Raw genomic sequence first — 15226 nt, 5'->3', positions numbered from 1 at the left:
GGGCATAGACAGCAATAAAAACCTGACAGGTGTTTTAAGTTCTCTGCGCGTTATCCAAAACAAAAAAAAATGTTTTGCCTTTAGTTACACTTTACATGGACTCCTTCATTCAAGAAACAACTAGCATAGAACTGACTTAAGAAGGAGTACATTTAACCTAAGAAGCAGTAATGCTAAACTGGGATTTAGCAGAGGAGTACTTTGATAGGGCAAACTGTGAAAACATATGTATTTGAATTGTGTACTAGCTGTTTGCCTGGAGCTGCCTTTGATCCCAAGTTCTAACTGTATCCCCACAGGCTTTATGCAGTGCTAAGAAGGGGGTAATTGTTTCACAAACTGTAGATGTGCCCAGCATTACACTGGTCAGGTCCATCAGTTCTGGTAACAAGTATTGTATTCAGGTTGTACACTTTTTAAATGGTTCTTATACCCTGGTACATAGCCTTTGTTATGGGGTTATTCCTCTACCTTACTCAGTTTACAAATGAAACCAGTCCTTCTGTGTAATGATGGTTGGAAGTGCTAATAAGACCTACGTTTAAACTCTATTAGTGTTGCAGCACCATATCTTACTGCACACTGCAAGGTCTTCTCTTCTCTCTTCCTGGTCTCACAGGCTTTGTTGATAGCAGCAGGAGCCATTGGCTCCAGTTGCTGTCAATCAAATCCAGTGAGGAGGGAGTGGGGGTGGGGCTAAGCCACCCTGTGTGTGGGAGAGGAGGAGGAAAAGGGAAGGGAGGCGTTAAAGTGGAACATCCCTTTCAGGGTGAAAGTACGGCTTTAAAAAAACATTTTTACTTCTGTCTGTGTTGCTGTTAGAGAGTTTATTTTACTTCCTGTCTGGGGAATAGGTTGTCCTCAGGTTAACAAGTAATATGAAATCTAACACATTCTTGGATAACCTAAAACCTGAAAGAGGTTCTAATCCTTCCACTCTCTATTCAAAATTAAAAAAAAATACAAGTTTTCAGTATAGATTACACTTCAACGAAAACTAGTTTTATTCTGCCAAGACATGAAATGATCACAGAAGACAGAAGAACATGCCAATAGCATAATTACACAGAAGTAGGAATGGATGTACATACCTAACAAACACCTGAGCCTTGTACTTGGACGGACTCTCATGACTGGATGATGTGTTAGTTTCATTTTGTGGTTCTGAGGGTGTAGTACTCACTGGATCACTGGTTGGGCCATTAGAATTATTTCCTGTTGGGTGATCTTTTTCCTAATACAACAAAAAAGAGAATAGGGGTACAAAACATAATATTTAAAGTATGTCTTCTCTGTTTAAAGCTTTCTGTGAAGTTTAATAAAGACCATTGTGCAGTCAGCTGTAGTTTAATTACCTTACTATCTAATTTCTCTGTTTTCTCCTTTTCAAGACTTTTGTTGGTTTGAGAGCTGGTTTCTTGAAGCTGTGCCTTCTGGACCTTTACTGTATGGTCCTTTTCTTTCCAATTACTGAATTTTTGGTTAAGTTTCCTCACATTCTGATGATTTTGTAAAGTTACTTTTATGCCTTCAGGCTCCAAATACTGTTGATTTTTAGATAAAATACTTTGCTTTTGGCTATCAGATGCTATGCTTTCTGTTTGTTTCAGGGTATTATTACTTGTTGTACTGTGGTTCTGTTTTTCTTCTTTCTTACTTATCATATTTTGCTTGTCTTGTGTAGCATTGTTTGGTTGTTTTACCTCCAGTGTCTCAGTAGTAGATACCTTGCTTTCTTCTACTTCAGTACTGACTAGCTTGTTGCCTTCATTGTGTTGCTTAGGTGTTTCAGTCTTTTCTTCACTTTGAGCTTGAACATTTTCTGGTTGTTCTTTTGTTATTAACTTCTTCTCTTCCTTGAAGCTTGCAGCTGGAGAAACTGACTGTGAACTGGGGCTAAGATGCAAGGATAGAAGACTCAAAACAGGAACAAATGCAAATGTAACTCACAGATAACCTTTTTATTTTACAATAATAGGCAAAAACAGGGAAATCAAAGTAGTAACATCACTTTTCTGTCAGTATGGCAGTTTCCATATGGCCTGTGCCCAATTCATGAAAGCTTTGCAAAGGTTTGTTTACAAGTACCAATATGTGCCTCAGATTCAGGTAGTTCTTACTACCACCACTTTTCAAATCTGTCATTATGTCTGTGAAAAATTTTAAAATAATTAACGCCAGTTGTAGATAAGCAAACTGGTGGTAATTCGGACCAACTCAAAGTTGGCGTACAGAGGTGGGGGGTTGAGGAGTGTTTTGTGTTTTGTGTTTTTTAATACATTTACATAGTTACTCTGGCTGAAAAAGACAAGAGTCCATCCAGTTCAACCATTAAAAAAAAAAAGTTATAATCCTATACCCACAGTTGATCCAGAGGAAGGCAAAAAAACCCAGCAAGGCATGATCCAATTTGCACCAACTGGGAAAACAATTTCTTCCTGATCCCCCGAGAGGCAATCAGATATTCCCTGGATCACCTATAAATGTTAGTATCCAGTTATATTCTGTGTATCTAAGAAAGAATCCAGGCCTTTTTTAAAGCAATCCACTGAGCTGGCCAGAACCAATTCTTGAGGGAATCTATTCCACATTTTCACAGCACTGGCTGTGAAGAAACCTTTCTGTGTTTGGAAATTGAATTTATTTTCCTCCAGACGTAAAGAGTGCCCCCTTGTCCTCTGTGATGATCTCAGGGTGAATAGCTGTACACCGAGTTCACTATATGAACCACTGATGTATTTATACATGTTGATCATATCCCCCCTTAATCTCATCTTCTAAGAGAGAATAAATTCAGTTCCTCTAATCTTTCCTCATAGCTGAGCTCCTCCATGCCTCTTATCAGTTTGGTTGACCTTCTCTGTACTTTCTCCAGTTCCCCAATGTTCTTTTTTGTGAATTGGTGCCCAAAACTGAACTGCATATTCCAGATGAGGTTTTACTAATGATTTGTACAGGGGTAAAATGATACATCTCTCTCTGGAGTCTATACCTCTTTTAATACAAGAGAGGATTTTGCTCGCTTTAGAAATCACAGCTTGGCATTGCATGCCATTATTAAGCTTGTTATCTACCAGTACTCCCAGATCCTTCTCCACCATTGATTCCCCTAGTTGTACTCCCTCTAGTATGTATGATGCATGCATATTCTTAGCCCCCAAGTGCATAACCTTACTTGTGTCAACATTAAACCTCATTTGCCACATAGTTTCCCAAATGTAATTTACATTTATTTAATTGATTGCTAGGATGAAGACCATCCACCTCCTAGCAACTAATGATGCAGTTACATTGAATTGACAGAGGCAGAGTCACTGTTGAGTTCAATAGCAGCTTGGGAATCCACCCACTGCCATCCTCTGTCCATCACAGGCAAGATGGACTTGATGTGGAACTAATCTCTCATTCCCTATCAGCCTCCTCCCACCAACAATTCAAATTCATGGCCGCTGCCCCTGTCGAGTTGGCAGTAAACTCTGAGACTAGTTCCCTCTTTTCTGTGATTGACAGGACATGACTTGCCTAAATAAAAGCTATGGATCCAGCTACGGTTGCACCGATACTGATAATGGTATCCGTGCTGATACTAAGCATTTGCATGAGTACTCGTACTCGTGCAAATGCTCTGATACCTGAAATTGATACCTTGGCGGTGTGATATGAGCCCATACATACAAAATGAATGGGCTCAAATCGCACTGGAAAGAATCGCATGTGATTTGAACAGGAATGCGTTGTGCTTCCTGTCCGAATCACATGCGGTTTCCCTGCAGGTGTCATGCGATTTACAGTACAATTTGAGCCATTCACCCTCAGGGAAACTGCATGTGATTCAACCAGAAATCACACCACATTCCTGTTCAAATCACCTGTGATTCTTTGCAGTGCGATTTGAGCTCATTCATTTTGTACGGGCTAAATTCACACCACAAAGGTACCAGGAATCGGTATCCGTGAGTACTTGATCATAGGTCAGTACTCATACTTACCAAAAAACCCCATATCTGTGAAACCTTATATCCACCCACTGCCATTTGCTTTCAATCAAAAGTAAAGCAGAACCGATAGGTAACTAATCTCAGTTCCCCATCAGGTCCCACCCACCCCTAGTACAAAACCCTCAGCCATAGACCTATCAGTGTGATGGGCCAGGGAATGAAAGAGCACATTGAGGACGGAGTGCCCAGTATGGACATTTCGACCTCAGTACCGACATTGAGAGATTAATGTACCTGACTGTGACACCCTTTATGAATTCCCCAGAGTGTGTGTAGCACCCTCCTAGTTAGCTAGGGGGAGTTATAGCTTTAATTGTTAGATAGAGGCTGAGTAGCAGATAGAGTGTAATAACCAGGTGGGTCAAATTTAGGTCAGAGCTGAGATGCTCTACAGACCAGCTCTGAGGGATTTCCCCCTGTTCTAGAACTTTGGAGAAAGATCTAGAAGAAGTGCATGGAGGTGAGGAGGGGCTTGTCTGTACTCTTAGAGGATCTTCACCAATCCCCAGCAGGAGGCTTGGCAAGAGCCCAGGAAGCCTTTAAGAGTGACTGAGCAACAGGTTTCCCTTAAGACCCAAGCCCTCTGAAAAGTATATAACTTAAGAATAGTTGTTGGTGGTTTTCTTTGTGCACTTGATTCTAAAAAAGAATAATTTCCTCTGTCATGGTGTAAAATGCTGCTTACTGGATAATTCATATAAAGAATGCAGCATGGTCTGACACAAAGCTAATAGTGATATGTCATGGCAGGAATGGATGTTTATATCCTTGCAAGGTAAAAAAAAAATCCAGCAAAGAGTAAATTTGTTATCCACTCAAAACCAAATAATCACATTTGAGCTAACTTACTAACTAAACCACCATTAATGTCTGGTACGTATTTTTGGATCTCATCTGCACGCAGCTGTGATATACTTGCCTACTTGTCTCAGGAAACACATCCGATAGTTTGTTTCCTGTTGATCCATCACGATTTCTTCTCCTTCTTTCTCTTACTTGTTCCTCTTCATCATCTTCAATCCACTGCTGAGACAGCCTGACAGAACAAAGTATTAAACAGAATTAAGATTCATAAGCTTGCTCTTATAAAACAATCCATAAAAAACAGCTAGTAAATTGCTGTTTACGCTATTAAAACTTTGCACAACTCAAATGATTGCTAGTGGGGAATTCTAGATATTTACACATTACGTTTTTGGAACATTTGTAGTCTGCATTTGCAAAACATATAAAGATTGCTGTTCATTCCAAAAACCATTGCTCTTTCCCATACTATACCCCTATTAAATGTGGACATATGTTATTTAGTCGGCAGCCGTTGTGCAGATGTTTTCCATTAGTTATAATCTTTATATTTATTCTTACCCCTGGTTCACACCAATGAGTGTTTTAGTGCTTTTTGCAGAAACGCACAACAGTCCATTTAACATGGTTTCCTATGGGAAATGTTTACATCTATGCTTTTTTGACCTGTTGTGTTTTTGGAAAGGGTCAGGGACTTTTTTAAATGCAAAAAGCAGAGTTTTTGCTACAATAGAGTTCAATGGAGAAGCTGCTGAAACGCATTTAGTGCGTTTTTGCCAAATTTTGTATGTTTGTGTTTATTTTCTGCCCAGCAACAAAAAATGTTCTACTTTACCAAAAAAAACACAAAACATGGTTAAAACACAACCAAAATGCACAACACAACAAAAAAAGCATTAAAAAACGGATCAAAAGCAATAAGCATAGGTGTGGACCAAGCCTAACTGTTTTATTGAATACTCCTTTTATTTTCACTTTAGGCTTTCTTGGTTCTTCCCAGACCAAGTAAACACTTGAAAGAATGCCATGATCACATGATCACCAGTGTACTTTATGCATGATCACAATGTTTATCGAGGAGCAGGGCCCTCCTAGCCCTCTTGTATTGAACTGTACTGTTGCTGTATTGTCTCCCGTTATATTGTAAAGCACTGAGCAAACTGTTGGCGCTATATAAATCCTGTATAATAAAAATAATAATCTGTTGAAAACTGTAAAGTGATGATTAGAGGAAGATGAATTGTAAATTCTAGTTCCTGGTACTCCCTTTGGAGTTCTCAAAAGAGAGTATGCTGTACTCTCTATATAAACCAACCTCTCCACTAACAGATAGAAGACAGGTATAGTTTGGCTTTTGGTAAACTGAAATAGGATTGAATGAATAATCCACGCAAGCTTTAGTCATAATAGTTCAGTTCTAGAGTTTTTGGTGGGCATTATTTGGAGAAATAACCATGGATATTCACACCATCCAAAGTCTCTGGTTTCCTTATCTCTTGTGGGCCAATAAAAAGAGAACACCTTTAATCATATACAGCTATTTATTGCCACTTAATCATACTTAAGCCTAGTACACCTGATGAGAATATCGGACGAATGATCGTCCTTTTATTTTTTTGCATGCTAGTCTAGGTTACTAAAGTTATGAAAATTCTCGTAACACAGAATGCAACTTTTGGAAGTGATGTAATGTACTGTGTTGTAATGTAATGTAATGTATTCTTTCGTTTCTGAACATGTGCAGTCTTGGTCACTTGATTTTTTTTTACGAACGAACACTGTTACTGATCAAACGAAAATCATTCATTCTGTTATTGTACAAGAAACATTTTTGTGCTTGTTCCTTTATGATCGGCTCTCAAAAGCTGTGTACTAATGATCAGATTATATTGTTGGTCTGGCTGAAAAAAGACAAAAGTTCATCCAGTTCAACCATTAACCTCCCTAGCGGTATTCCCGAGTGTAGCTCGGGGTAAAATGTCTGTACCAAAAGCGGTAACCCCGAGCTACACTCGGGCTTACCATGCAGCGCTGCATAGGGAGTCCCTGCAGCACTTACCTTGTCCTTCGCTCCCGCGATGTGTCCCCTGCAGCATCCCCGGCCATCTCCTCCGGCAGATGCCGGCATCCGGTTCCTGTGTTCCGGTCCCTGTGACGTCGGGACGTATGGGCGCCGCCGGCGGCGGGAAATTTGAAAATTTAAAAAAAATTTAATTTTTTTCAAAACGATTTTTCATAGTAAAACATTGCTGTTTCAACCCATTTCATATACATTTTGTCCCTAGTGCTCTGTCCTGTCCCCTGTCTGCATTTTGAATGTTCTTTCTGCCTGGAAACTTAGAAAAGTCCACGGCGTCCAAAAAGTGTTCCTTTAGGTCAAAAGCGGGTTTAGATCAGCTAGAGAACAGCAATAGTAAATCAGAACCACTTGCAGAATTGAGTGATAATGATTCGTGGAGAAATTCGTCATCAGACACTGAAAACAATTTTGCGACTTTGCTCAGCAATGTGCGAACTTGGCGCTATATTTCAAATTTCAGTGTTTTTGGTTTGATTATATTATTGAATTAAATGTAATATTATATTATTATTTTTTATGATTATTTATTAAATTATAATTTATGATTTTGTGTTTCAAATTTTATCATACCTGGGATGTTTAATAGACTCTTGTTCGGACAGATTTCAGTGAGTTATTCCTAAATATTACAGCCTACAATAAAAAAACTACATATTTCCATGCAGAATAATGGTGCCGCTTTCAGCACCAAAAATCTGAAATAATCATACCTCTAGGGAGGTTAAAAAAAAGTTATAATCCTATACCCACAGTCAGGGGCGGACTGACCATTTGGAAACTTGGGCACTGCCCGAGGGCCCGGGGTCAGTAGGGGGCCCCAAGAGATGCCCCTGGTACCTTTTTCATAGGCTTTTTTGAGTTTGGGCAAGGACACAGGGGCCCCATGATCCCCTATTGCCCGGGGACCCCCTGAGTTGTCAGTCCGCCCCTGCCCACAGTTGATCCAGAGGTAGACAAAGAAAACCAGCAAAGCATGATCCAATTTGCTCCTGCAGGGAAAAAAATTCCTTCCTGATTCCCTGAGAGGCAATCAGATATTTCCTGGTTTACCTTTACCTATAAATGTTAGTATCCAGTTATATTCTGTGTATCTAAGAAAGAATCCAGTGACAATCTGACAATCGCTCCGAAAGCGGTATTTTTTGTCTCAGTGTGTGTACGAGGCTTTGGCTTAAAGTGAAGCTATTTTCAGAAAGTACACATTTGAGCTACTTTTATAATTTACTAGTAAGCAATTTTGATGCAACTTAAATTTGTAGGTGCTAACTGTAATGGTTATCTGTATGTCAAATAGTAAATTCAACATTCTTACTGAATGACTGCTGAGATTTAATATTTAACCAATGAAAAAGGTACCAGGGGCATCTCATGGGGCCCCCTACTAACCCCAGGCCCTCGGGCAGTGCCCGAGTTTCCAAATGGTCAGTCCGCCCCTGCTCTACACCTTTTGCAATGTCCTTGTACCACAATATATTGTAATATTTTGTAATTACTCTGCCACAAGAGGGAGTCTTACAGACACACATAGGACAAAATATTATTTTTAAAAACTTCTCCATTACATATGCATTTCTATCGGAGCCTACCTTAAAGAAGAACTTAATTGTAATAGTTGTGGACTACATAGCAAACACCAACTAATTATAAACTGCAATATTGTAACAGAAACCACACTGCACAGATTTTAGAATTAGGATTATGGCAGCATAGTGGCTAAATGGTTCTGCCTGGCAGTACAAGGGTCGTTGGTTCAAATCCCCACCACAGCACCACCTGCCTGAAATTTGCATGTTCTCCCTGTGTCTGCGTGGGTTTCCTCCAGGTACTCTGGTTTCCTCCCATACTCCAAAGACATGCTGGTAGGTTAATTTGATCCTGGTTAAATTGGCCCTAGTATGTGTATGTATGAATGTAAATTAGGAACCTTAGATAGTTTGCCCCTTGAGGGTTAGGGCCTGGTATGAATGTACAATATATATGAAAAGTGCTGCGTAAATTGATGGCGCTATATAAGTACATGTAATAAAATTACACCTTAAATTTTTGGTCAGTGAAAAGAAAAACAAATGCCCTGGCTTTGCTGGTCAGTGGGAAATATATGGCCAACAACATTGGTCTGTAGAAGATAAAATGCACAGTGTTGTCAGGTCAGTAGGAGGAAAAAATGCTCTGCTGTGGGTGGTCAGTTGGAAAAATTCCAGGTATCATTGTGCAGTGAAAGAAAAAATGGCTTGCATTATTGGTTAGTTAATGGAAAATGTCATCAGTCAGTGGGTAAAACCTCCTGGTGCCAATGGTCAGTGGTTGGAAAAATGCCCCAGTGTCTGTGGTTAGAAAAAAATGACCCAGAATTAGTGGGAGGAAAAATTGTTCTGGTATCAGTAGTTTAAAAAATTAAATGACGTCAGTGCATGTAAAAAATAACCCTGAGTCGGATGTTGGAAAACATGTCCTGGCATTAGTTTGTGGAAGGAAAAATGTCTTGCCAGTGGTGGTGGTGCATGTGTGTGTCAACAGACCCTTCCCACCTTAAATTAGCCCCCTTCTTCCCCTCACCATTTTAGGCCTCAGATCAACTTCCCCGCCTCCTTTTTTACCTGGAGCTCTTCAGATCCCAGATCAACCCCCTCCCCAACTCTTTGAGATTTCAGATTAACTCCCTTTCCTCCTAAGACCTCAGATCAGCAACCATTTCCTTTTTCAACTTTAACCTCTTTTGCCTTCAGTCCCCCCTCTCCTTCCTCTTTAACCCCTTCAGGCCTCAGAACATCCTCTTTCCTCCTTAACCCCTCCAGACTTCAAATCAGCCCCCATTCTTCCTTGCCTCCATAGCTTCTTTAGATCATCGTCCTGGCCCAGCAGCCCTGAAGAACAACCTGAGGAACTGTGCCTTTGTCACTTTACCAGAAACAAAAATTGGGGATAAATGTCACCACTTTCCTGTTCGGGCACCGTGCTGGTCTGATGTCTGTTTCCAGCACCAGCTTGTGGGAACAAGCTTTCCAGCACCAGGCTATACAAATCAGGATGGCAGGCAGCAGTGGCTGGATAGATAGGCAGCCCAAACAAACTACCAGGGCACATCTGATCACCTGATCCCTGGGGCCCCGACTTGTTCTTGTGTGGTCTGCCATGGTGGCAGTTCTGCCACTGGTCTAATCTAGCCCATACAGACTTACACTGAGATAAAATGAAGTGTGAAGCACAGTCACTGTGCTAGTTTACTAAATAAAAAGCATAAATATATACTACAAGCAAACAAAGCTATATTTATGTGCATGCCTAATTACAAAATTTAGAAAGAAGGTAATTAAAACTCTTAAAGTGCACACATACATGCTCGTGACATTCCTGTATTACAGTTACCTGAGTGAGATAGAAGGTGCAGTCATTTCAGGCCTTCATTTTGGCCTGCCTGGATCACCCATATTGTCATATCTGGCTATTGCGGATTAAGCCACCCAATGATAGCAGGCAATGCAACCTATAGGTATATGGCCAGTTTAATACACCTTGGTATGTTTATTTAAAAGATCATTTTTATGTAAAACGGATTACTTATTCCCTTTTAAATGTTCATTATGTGATTTTTGCCAGTGATGATGCAGATTCAAGCAACTTTATAATCCAGGCACTGACTAATGCCAGCCATAGACGGGTCGAAAATCAGCCGATTTTTCGTCCGATAAAAAAAAAACGGTCGATTTTCGCACCGTTAGTGGGCTAATTGGTCGGCCATTTTTCGGGGTTTTTGCACATTTTTTTTTTATCGGTCATGTTGGAAAGTTTGTGGCCGATTTTGACAATCGGTCAATTTTCCCTGCAATGATGGGCAAATCGGCCGATCGTTTTACCGATAAAAGACCGCTATTATATTTTATATGAAAAAGTCTTGCGGTTGCAACAAATGTATCCATCTGTATCCAAATAAAAACATTGTAATCCAAATAATGTATTTGTATTGCTGTCACATTGTATGGTGTGCTCCCCTGTCTCTGCAAGGGACAGAAGTTATGGGGTTAATGCTGGCCATAGACGGGTTGAAAATTGGGCGGTTTTTTTAACGTTGGTGGTAACGTCGGCCGATCGAATGACCGATTTTTTGCTTTTTATTTTAAAAATCAGCCGATTTTCAACCCGCCTATGGCCTGCATTATGTCTATGCTCCCACATAGACAGTAGGTGTACACCTGTCCTATATGGATTTTTATGCAAGTTATATATACAGTTAATGACGTCCAATAATCTTTGTACATTTCTTATCACTTAGTGGTATTTATCAGCCATTAAGAATTACACTTGTACAGGGAATTGTTAAACATTTACTGCTATGAAGCAGCTGCTTTTAGTTGTTTAATTATATTATCAATGTAGCATTTGCTTATCAGGGATACCGATTCTAGCTACATGTCACATGTTGTCATTTGCATTTGATCTGCATTAGGACTTTGTCCATGCAAAGAGACATGAAATCTATCAAAGCCAAAAGAGTCATCAAAACACGTTTCATTACTTGGACTTCAGTGTGAGATGAAAACTGGTGATCAAGCTCTACAGAGTTGACACCCAATTGATACTATAAAAAAAAACTCTGATTAATGTGACTGTTCTTTGAAATTTTGGTAATTCAATATCATGGTGCCTGGACTATTCATATCAAATAAAATATAGGCTCGTTTGTGCAGGTTGATTTTCTTCATCATTAGACCCCTTTGACATGGGATGTGCCCAGTCCAATGAACAGGGATCAGTAAACAGATACTCTGCTGTACCAGAATAGGACAGAATGGATGGATTTTGTGACATCCATGCCTGTTTATTTTTTGCTGCATTTAAACACCAGAGCTTTCCAGACCTATATTATGTGGATGAGTCCATACAGCCATTGTGTCTCTATTGACTAACAAAGGCTGCCTGCATACAGGTGTATGTGTCTCTTCACCCACGTGAATGCGCCCTTTGAAAATCATAATGATGGTCTGGAAAAACAAGATACCAGTCCAAGATTATAATCATTCTCATAGACTAACATGGGGGTTTTGCCTGAAATGATGTTGACAACTACAGTATTTGTTCTCTCCTTGGAAATGTCATGTTAATGCCATTTTAGATGAGAACGGGTTGGAATAAATATTCTTATTAATGTCTGTTAATGTTTAAAAACCTTGTTTCTGTGCTTTGCAATTTTTATATGCACATTGGAGAAAGTCACATTTGTTCATTGCAAGTCCTGTGCCTCACCTTGCAGTGCTACACAATTTGGCTGATTTTCTAAACGACTAAAGCATGTTAAATTTGCAAAGGGAATTATTGTTTTGCAATGAAATTTTCACTTACTATAGTGGCTGTGGTAAAAATCCACTTTGCAGAGTACTCAATCACAAGCAAGGACATTTATAAAACATGATATTTGCTTGAACATGATTAGATGACTTAAAGAGAAACTACATCTAAGCAGCACAAATCAAAACACTATTTAATTCATTTTTAATATTCAAGGCAATCTCCCTCATCCATCTGTGTCACCATGCTTTATTTTGCTGAGAAAATCACTTTGAAAACACCCCTCTAGCATTTTTGGCTGAGGCCATCTTCACTAAGGTCAGATGAATTTACTTCCTGGAATCTGCAATCCATCTGCCTTAGCTAAGAAAGCCCCTCCTCCCCTCCTGGACTCCTGGGATGTATGACATCATTTGCCTAGGCATGGAAACCAGGAAGTATCTGAAAAAGTGTTAAAAAATAATATACTTTTCTATCTATCTACTAATGATAGCAGCATAAGGATTAGAAATAGTCAATGTTGATTGAGAGAATGAAGTTCCACTTTAAGGCAGCACAACTTCATCTCATTCACTAAACTTAGTGAAAACTTGCAAAGTGATTTTTTTTTTCAGAACAGGCTTTAGTGATTGAAAACAATACACTTCTTGTGTGGTTGATATCAACGATTATTATAGTGGGTAATCTACTCTACAAGCAAATCTAAAAATCTCTACATTTAGTGCAATACAAAAAGAATAAAAAAAATGTAAAACTCACATAAAAACAACTTAAATGATAACTTCACCTTTCATTACATGTTACACCCATATTGAGAGTATAACATGTTACTAAATCAGCAGCCCCCACACCCCTTACCCACCCTCAACTCCTGTTGTGACAACGGTGGGGGATCTTCTCCCCACACCCCCTGTCAAAATTTATAAAAAGTGCAGCCATGTGGGGCTCGACCCACCCGGCCATGTCATTCATTCACAGAGTTCTGTGACTGATTGAACTACATCTACTGTCAACCACTATGGCTCACAGCTGGCACTGGTGAGTGTTCTACTAGTTCATTGAGCTTCCTTTCATTCAGTAACTGCCTGCCCGTACGAAGTATCAGTTATACTGATATTCCGCAGGAGCCTGCAACTGTACAGATTGTGGGTGCAATGCTTTACATACTCCTAATAAACAAATACATGCACATTTTTTACCTGCAAAAAGATGTGCATTTATTTATTTATTTATTTTTACGGAAAACAGACCCTTGCGACTCAAAATAAGCGTTCACTAAGCAGTTGTAAACCTCAGATATGAAAAATGAAAATATCATATATCCTGTTATATTTGCCTCAATCCAAAGCACTAAGTGTGATTTCTGTTTGCTTTCTGTCTGCTGTCTGGTTCCTTTGCTATCTGCACATGTCATTTCTGACAGACTGGGGTTTATTTACTAAAGCTGGAGAGTGCAAAATCAGGCTCACTTCTGCATAGAAACCAATCAGCTTCTAACCTCAGCTTGTTTAATTAAGCTTTCACAATAAAACCTGGAAGCTGATTGGCTTCTATGCAGAAGTGAGCCTGATTTTGCACTCTCCAGCTTTAGTAAATTAACCCCACTGTGTCAACTCCAAGCAATGGAGCAGGGCAGGAAAGGGGCTTCTAGAACACAGTCTGTGATTAATAGGCTTAGCTGTGCATGCTTTCCTATGAGAATGTGTAGAGAGGTGTGTGTCCCATACCTCCACTCAGGTCTCAGATTACACTCAGCTGCCCTCCACGAAGTGTGTGACATCAGATTCCTGCCCCCTGTCCCTGGAAGCTCAGACAAACTGTATAAAGTCTCCACTCTGAGCTGATGTAGAGAAAACAGCCACACTGTAGAAGAAGTTATGTAATACTTACCTTTCCCACACCACAGGCAGTGTGTGACATCTTCCCTCTGTTGAAGAGCTATAAGTGCTGCTCATTTCTAACAGTCTTGGGTATGTTAAATACCTAAACCTCCCACTTAGAGTGTGGACAAAACAGTTATGTGATGACTGATGAGAAAAATCACAGCACCCCGTATTAAAGGAGGTACACTACACACACATAGGTATCGGCAACACCTGTAGCTCTTCAAAATAGTGGACATTTTACTCATCTTCCTCTGAAAAGGCATGTATTAACCACCTTTACAGGGTAGCTTTAATAACAGGATCACTTTAAAACGAACATGTTGCCGTACATTTTCTTATAATATTAGTAAAATAAATTGTATATATCCTCCAGTAAAGTGTATTCACATGCACTTCCTTTCTGAGAACGTGTTGAGGTGTGTTGCTTTTCAGAGTGCCATTTGACAGGCGGTGAGGAGGTGATATATCACATGTTTTAAAACCTAAAAGCCCGCATGATTTACACATGGGTATGGGGAGTTTGTTGCATGAACCCATTTGTTGAATGGGTCATGTTCAGCAAGCAGCAGTGCCCACCAAATACAATGAAAGGGTAATTTTTGCTGTGCTGAGATGCACAGCAATATGGGCATAGCATGATTGAACCCTTTCCCTCTGCCTTAGCAACTTAAGGGTTGGTTGGGTGTGGTTTAAATACATTGTTGGGCTGCATTTTTTACCACCTACCACATACAAGCATAAACAAGGCCTTAGGGTGAGAACTCTTAGTCTAGGTTCACACCTATGCGTTTTCCGCTGTGTTTTGAAGAAATGCACAGCAGTCCATTTAACATGATTTTCTGTGGGACAGGTTCACATCTCCACGTTTTCACCTGGTGCGTTTTTTGGAAAGGGTCTGGGACTTTTTTAAATGCAAAACGTTGCGTTTTTTGTTCTATTGACTTCAATGGAGATGCTGCAGAAAAGTATTTAGTGCATTTTTGATGCGTTTTTGATGTGTTTTGCATTTTATTCTGCCCAGCAACAAGTTTAAAAAAACAGCAAAACGCATCAAAAACATGGCAAAAACGCATGTGCAAAAAAGCACTGCAGAAATGGATCAAACACAAACTGCATAGGTATGAACCTAGCCTTTCTCAATTCAGCACTGGCATGCTTTCTTGTGCACTGCTGAG

The 15226-nt window shown here is 39.8% G+C and overlaps 1 protein-coding gene across 2 annotated transcripts in view; it reads right to left on the bottom strand.

Annotated features, from left to right (window-relative positions):
* LAD1 (ladinin 1) overlaps positions 1 to 15226 on the bottom strand; it is a 182920-nt gene that overhangs the window by 105538 nt on the left and 62156 nt on the right. For both annotated transcript variants that reach the window (XM_089654100.1, XM_089654101.1), the window contains exons 2-4: positions 4918 to 5034; positions 1356 to 1896; positions 1092 to 1234 (exon numbers count right to left, since the gene is read on the bottom strand). In XM_089654100.1, coding sequence (XP_089510226.1) covers positions 1092 to 1234; positions 1356 to 1896; positions 4918 to 5034 — 801 coding nt within the window. The remainder of the gene's footprint in view (positions 1 to 1091; positions 1235 to 1355; positions 1897 to 4917; positions 5035 to 15226) is intronic.

The sequence above is a fragment of the Staurois parvus genome, unplaced genomic scaffold (assembly GCF_062004578.1).
Source record: "Staurois parvus isolate SC_StPar_1 unplaced genomic scaffold, SC_StPar_1.0 ptg000744l, whole genome shotgun sequence".
NCBI classification, from domain to species: Eukaryota; Metazoa; Chordata; class Amphibia; order Anura; family Ranidae; genus Staurois; species Staurois parvus.
The sequence above is the reverse complement of the archived record's forward strand: the minus strand, read 5'-3'. Positions and strand labels throughout refer to the sequence as shown.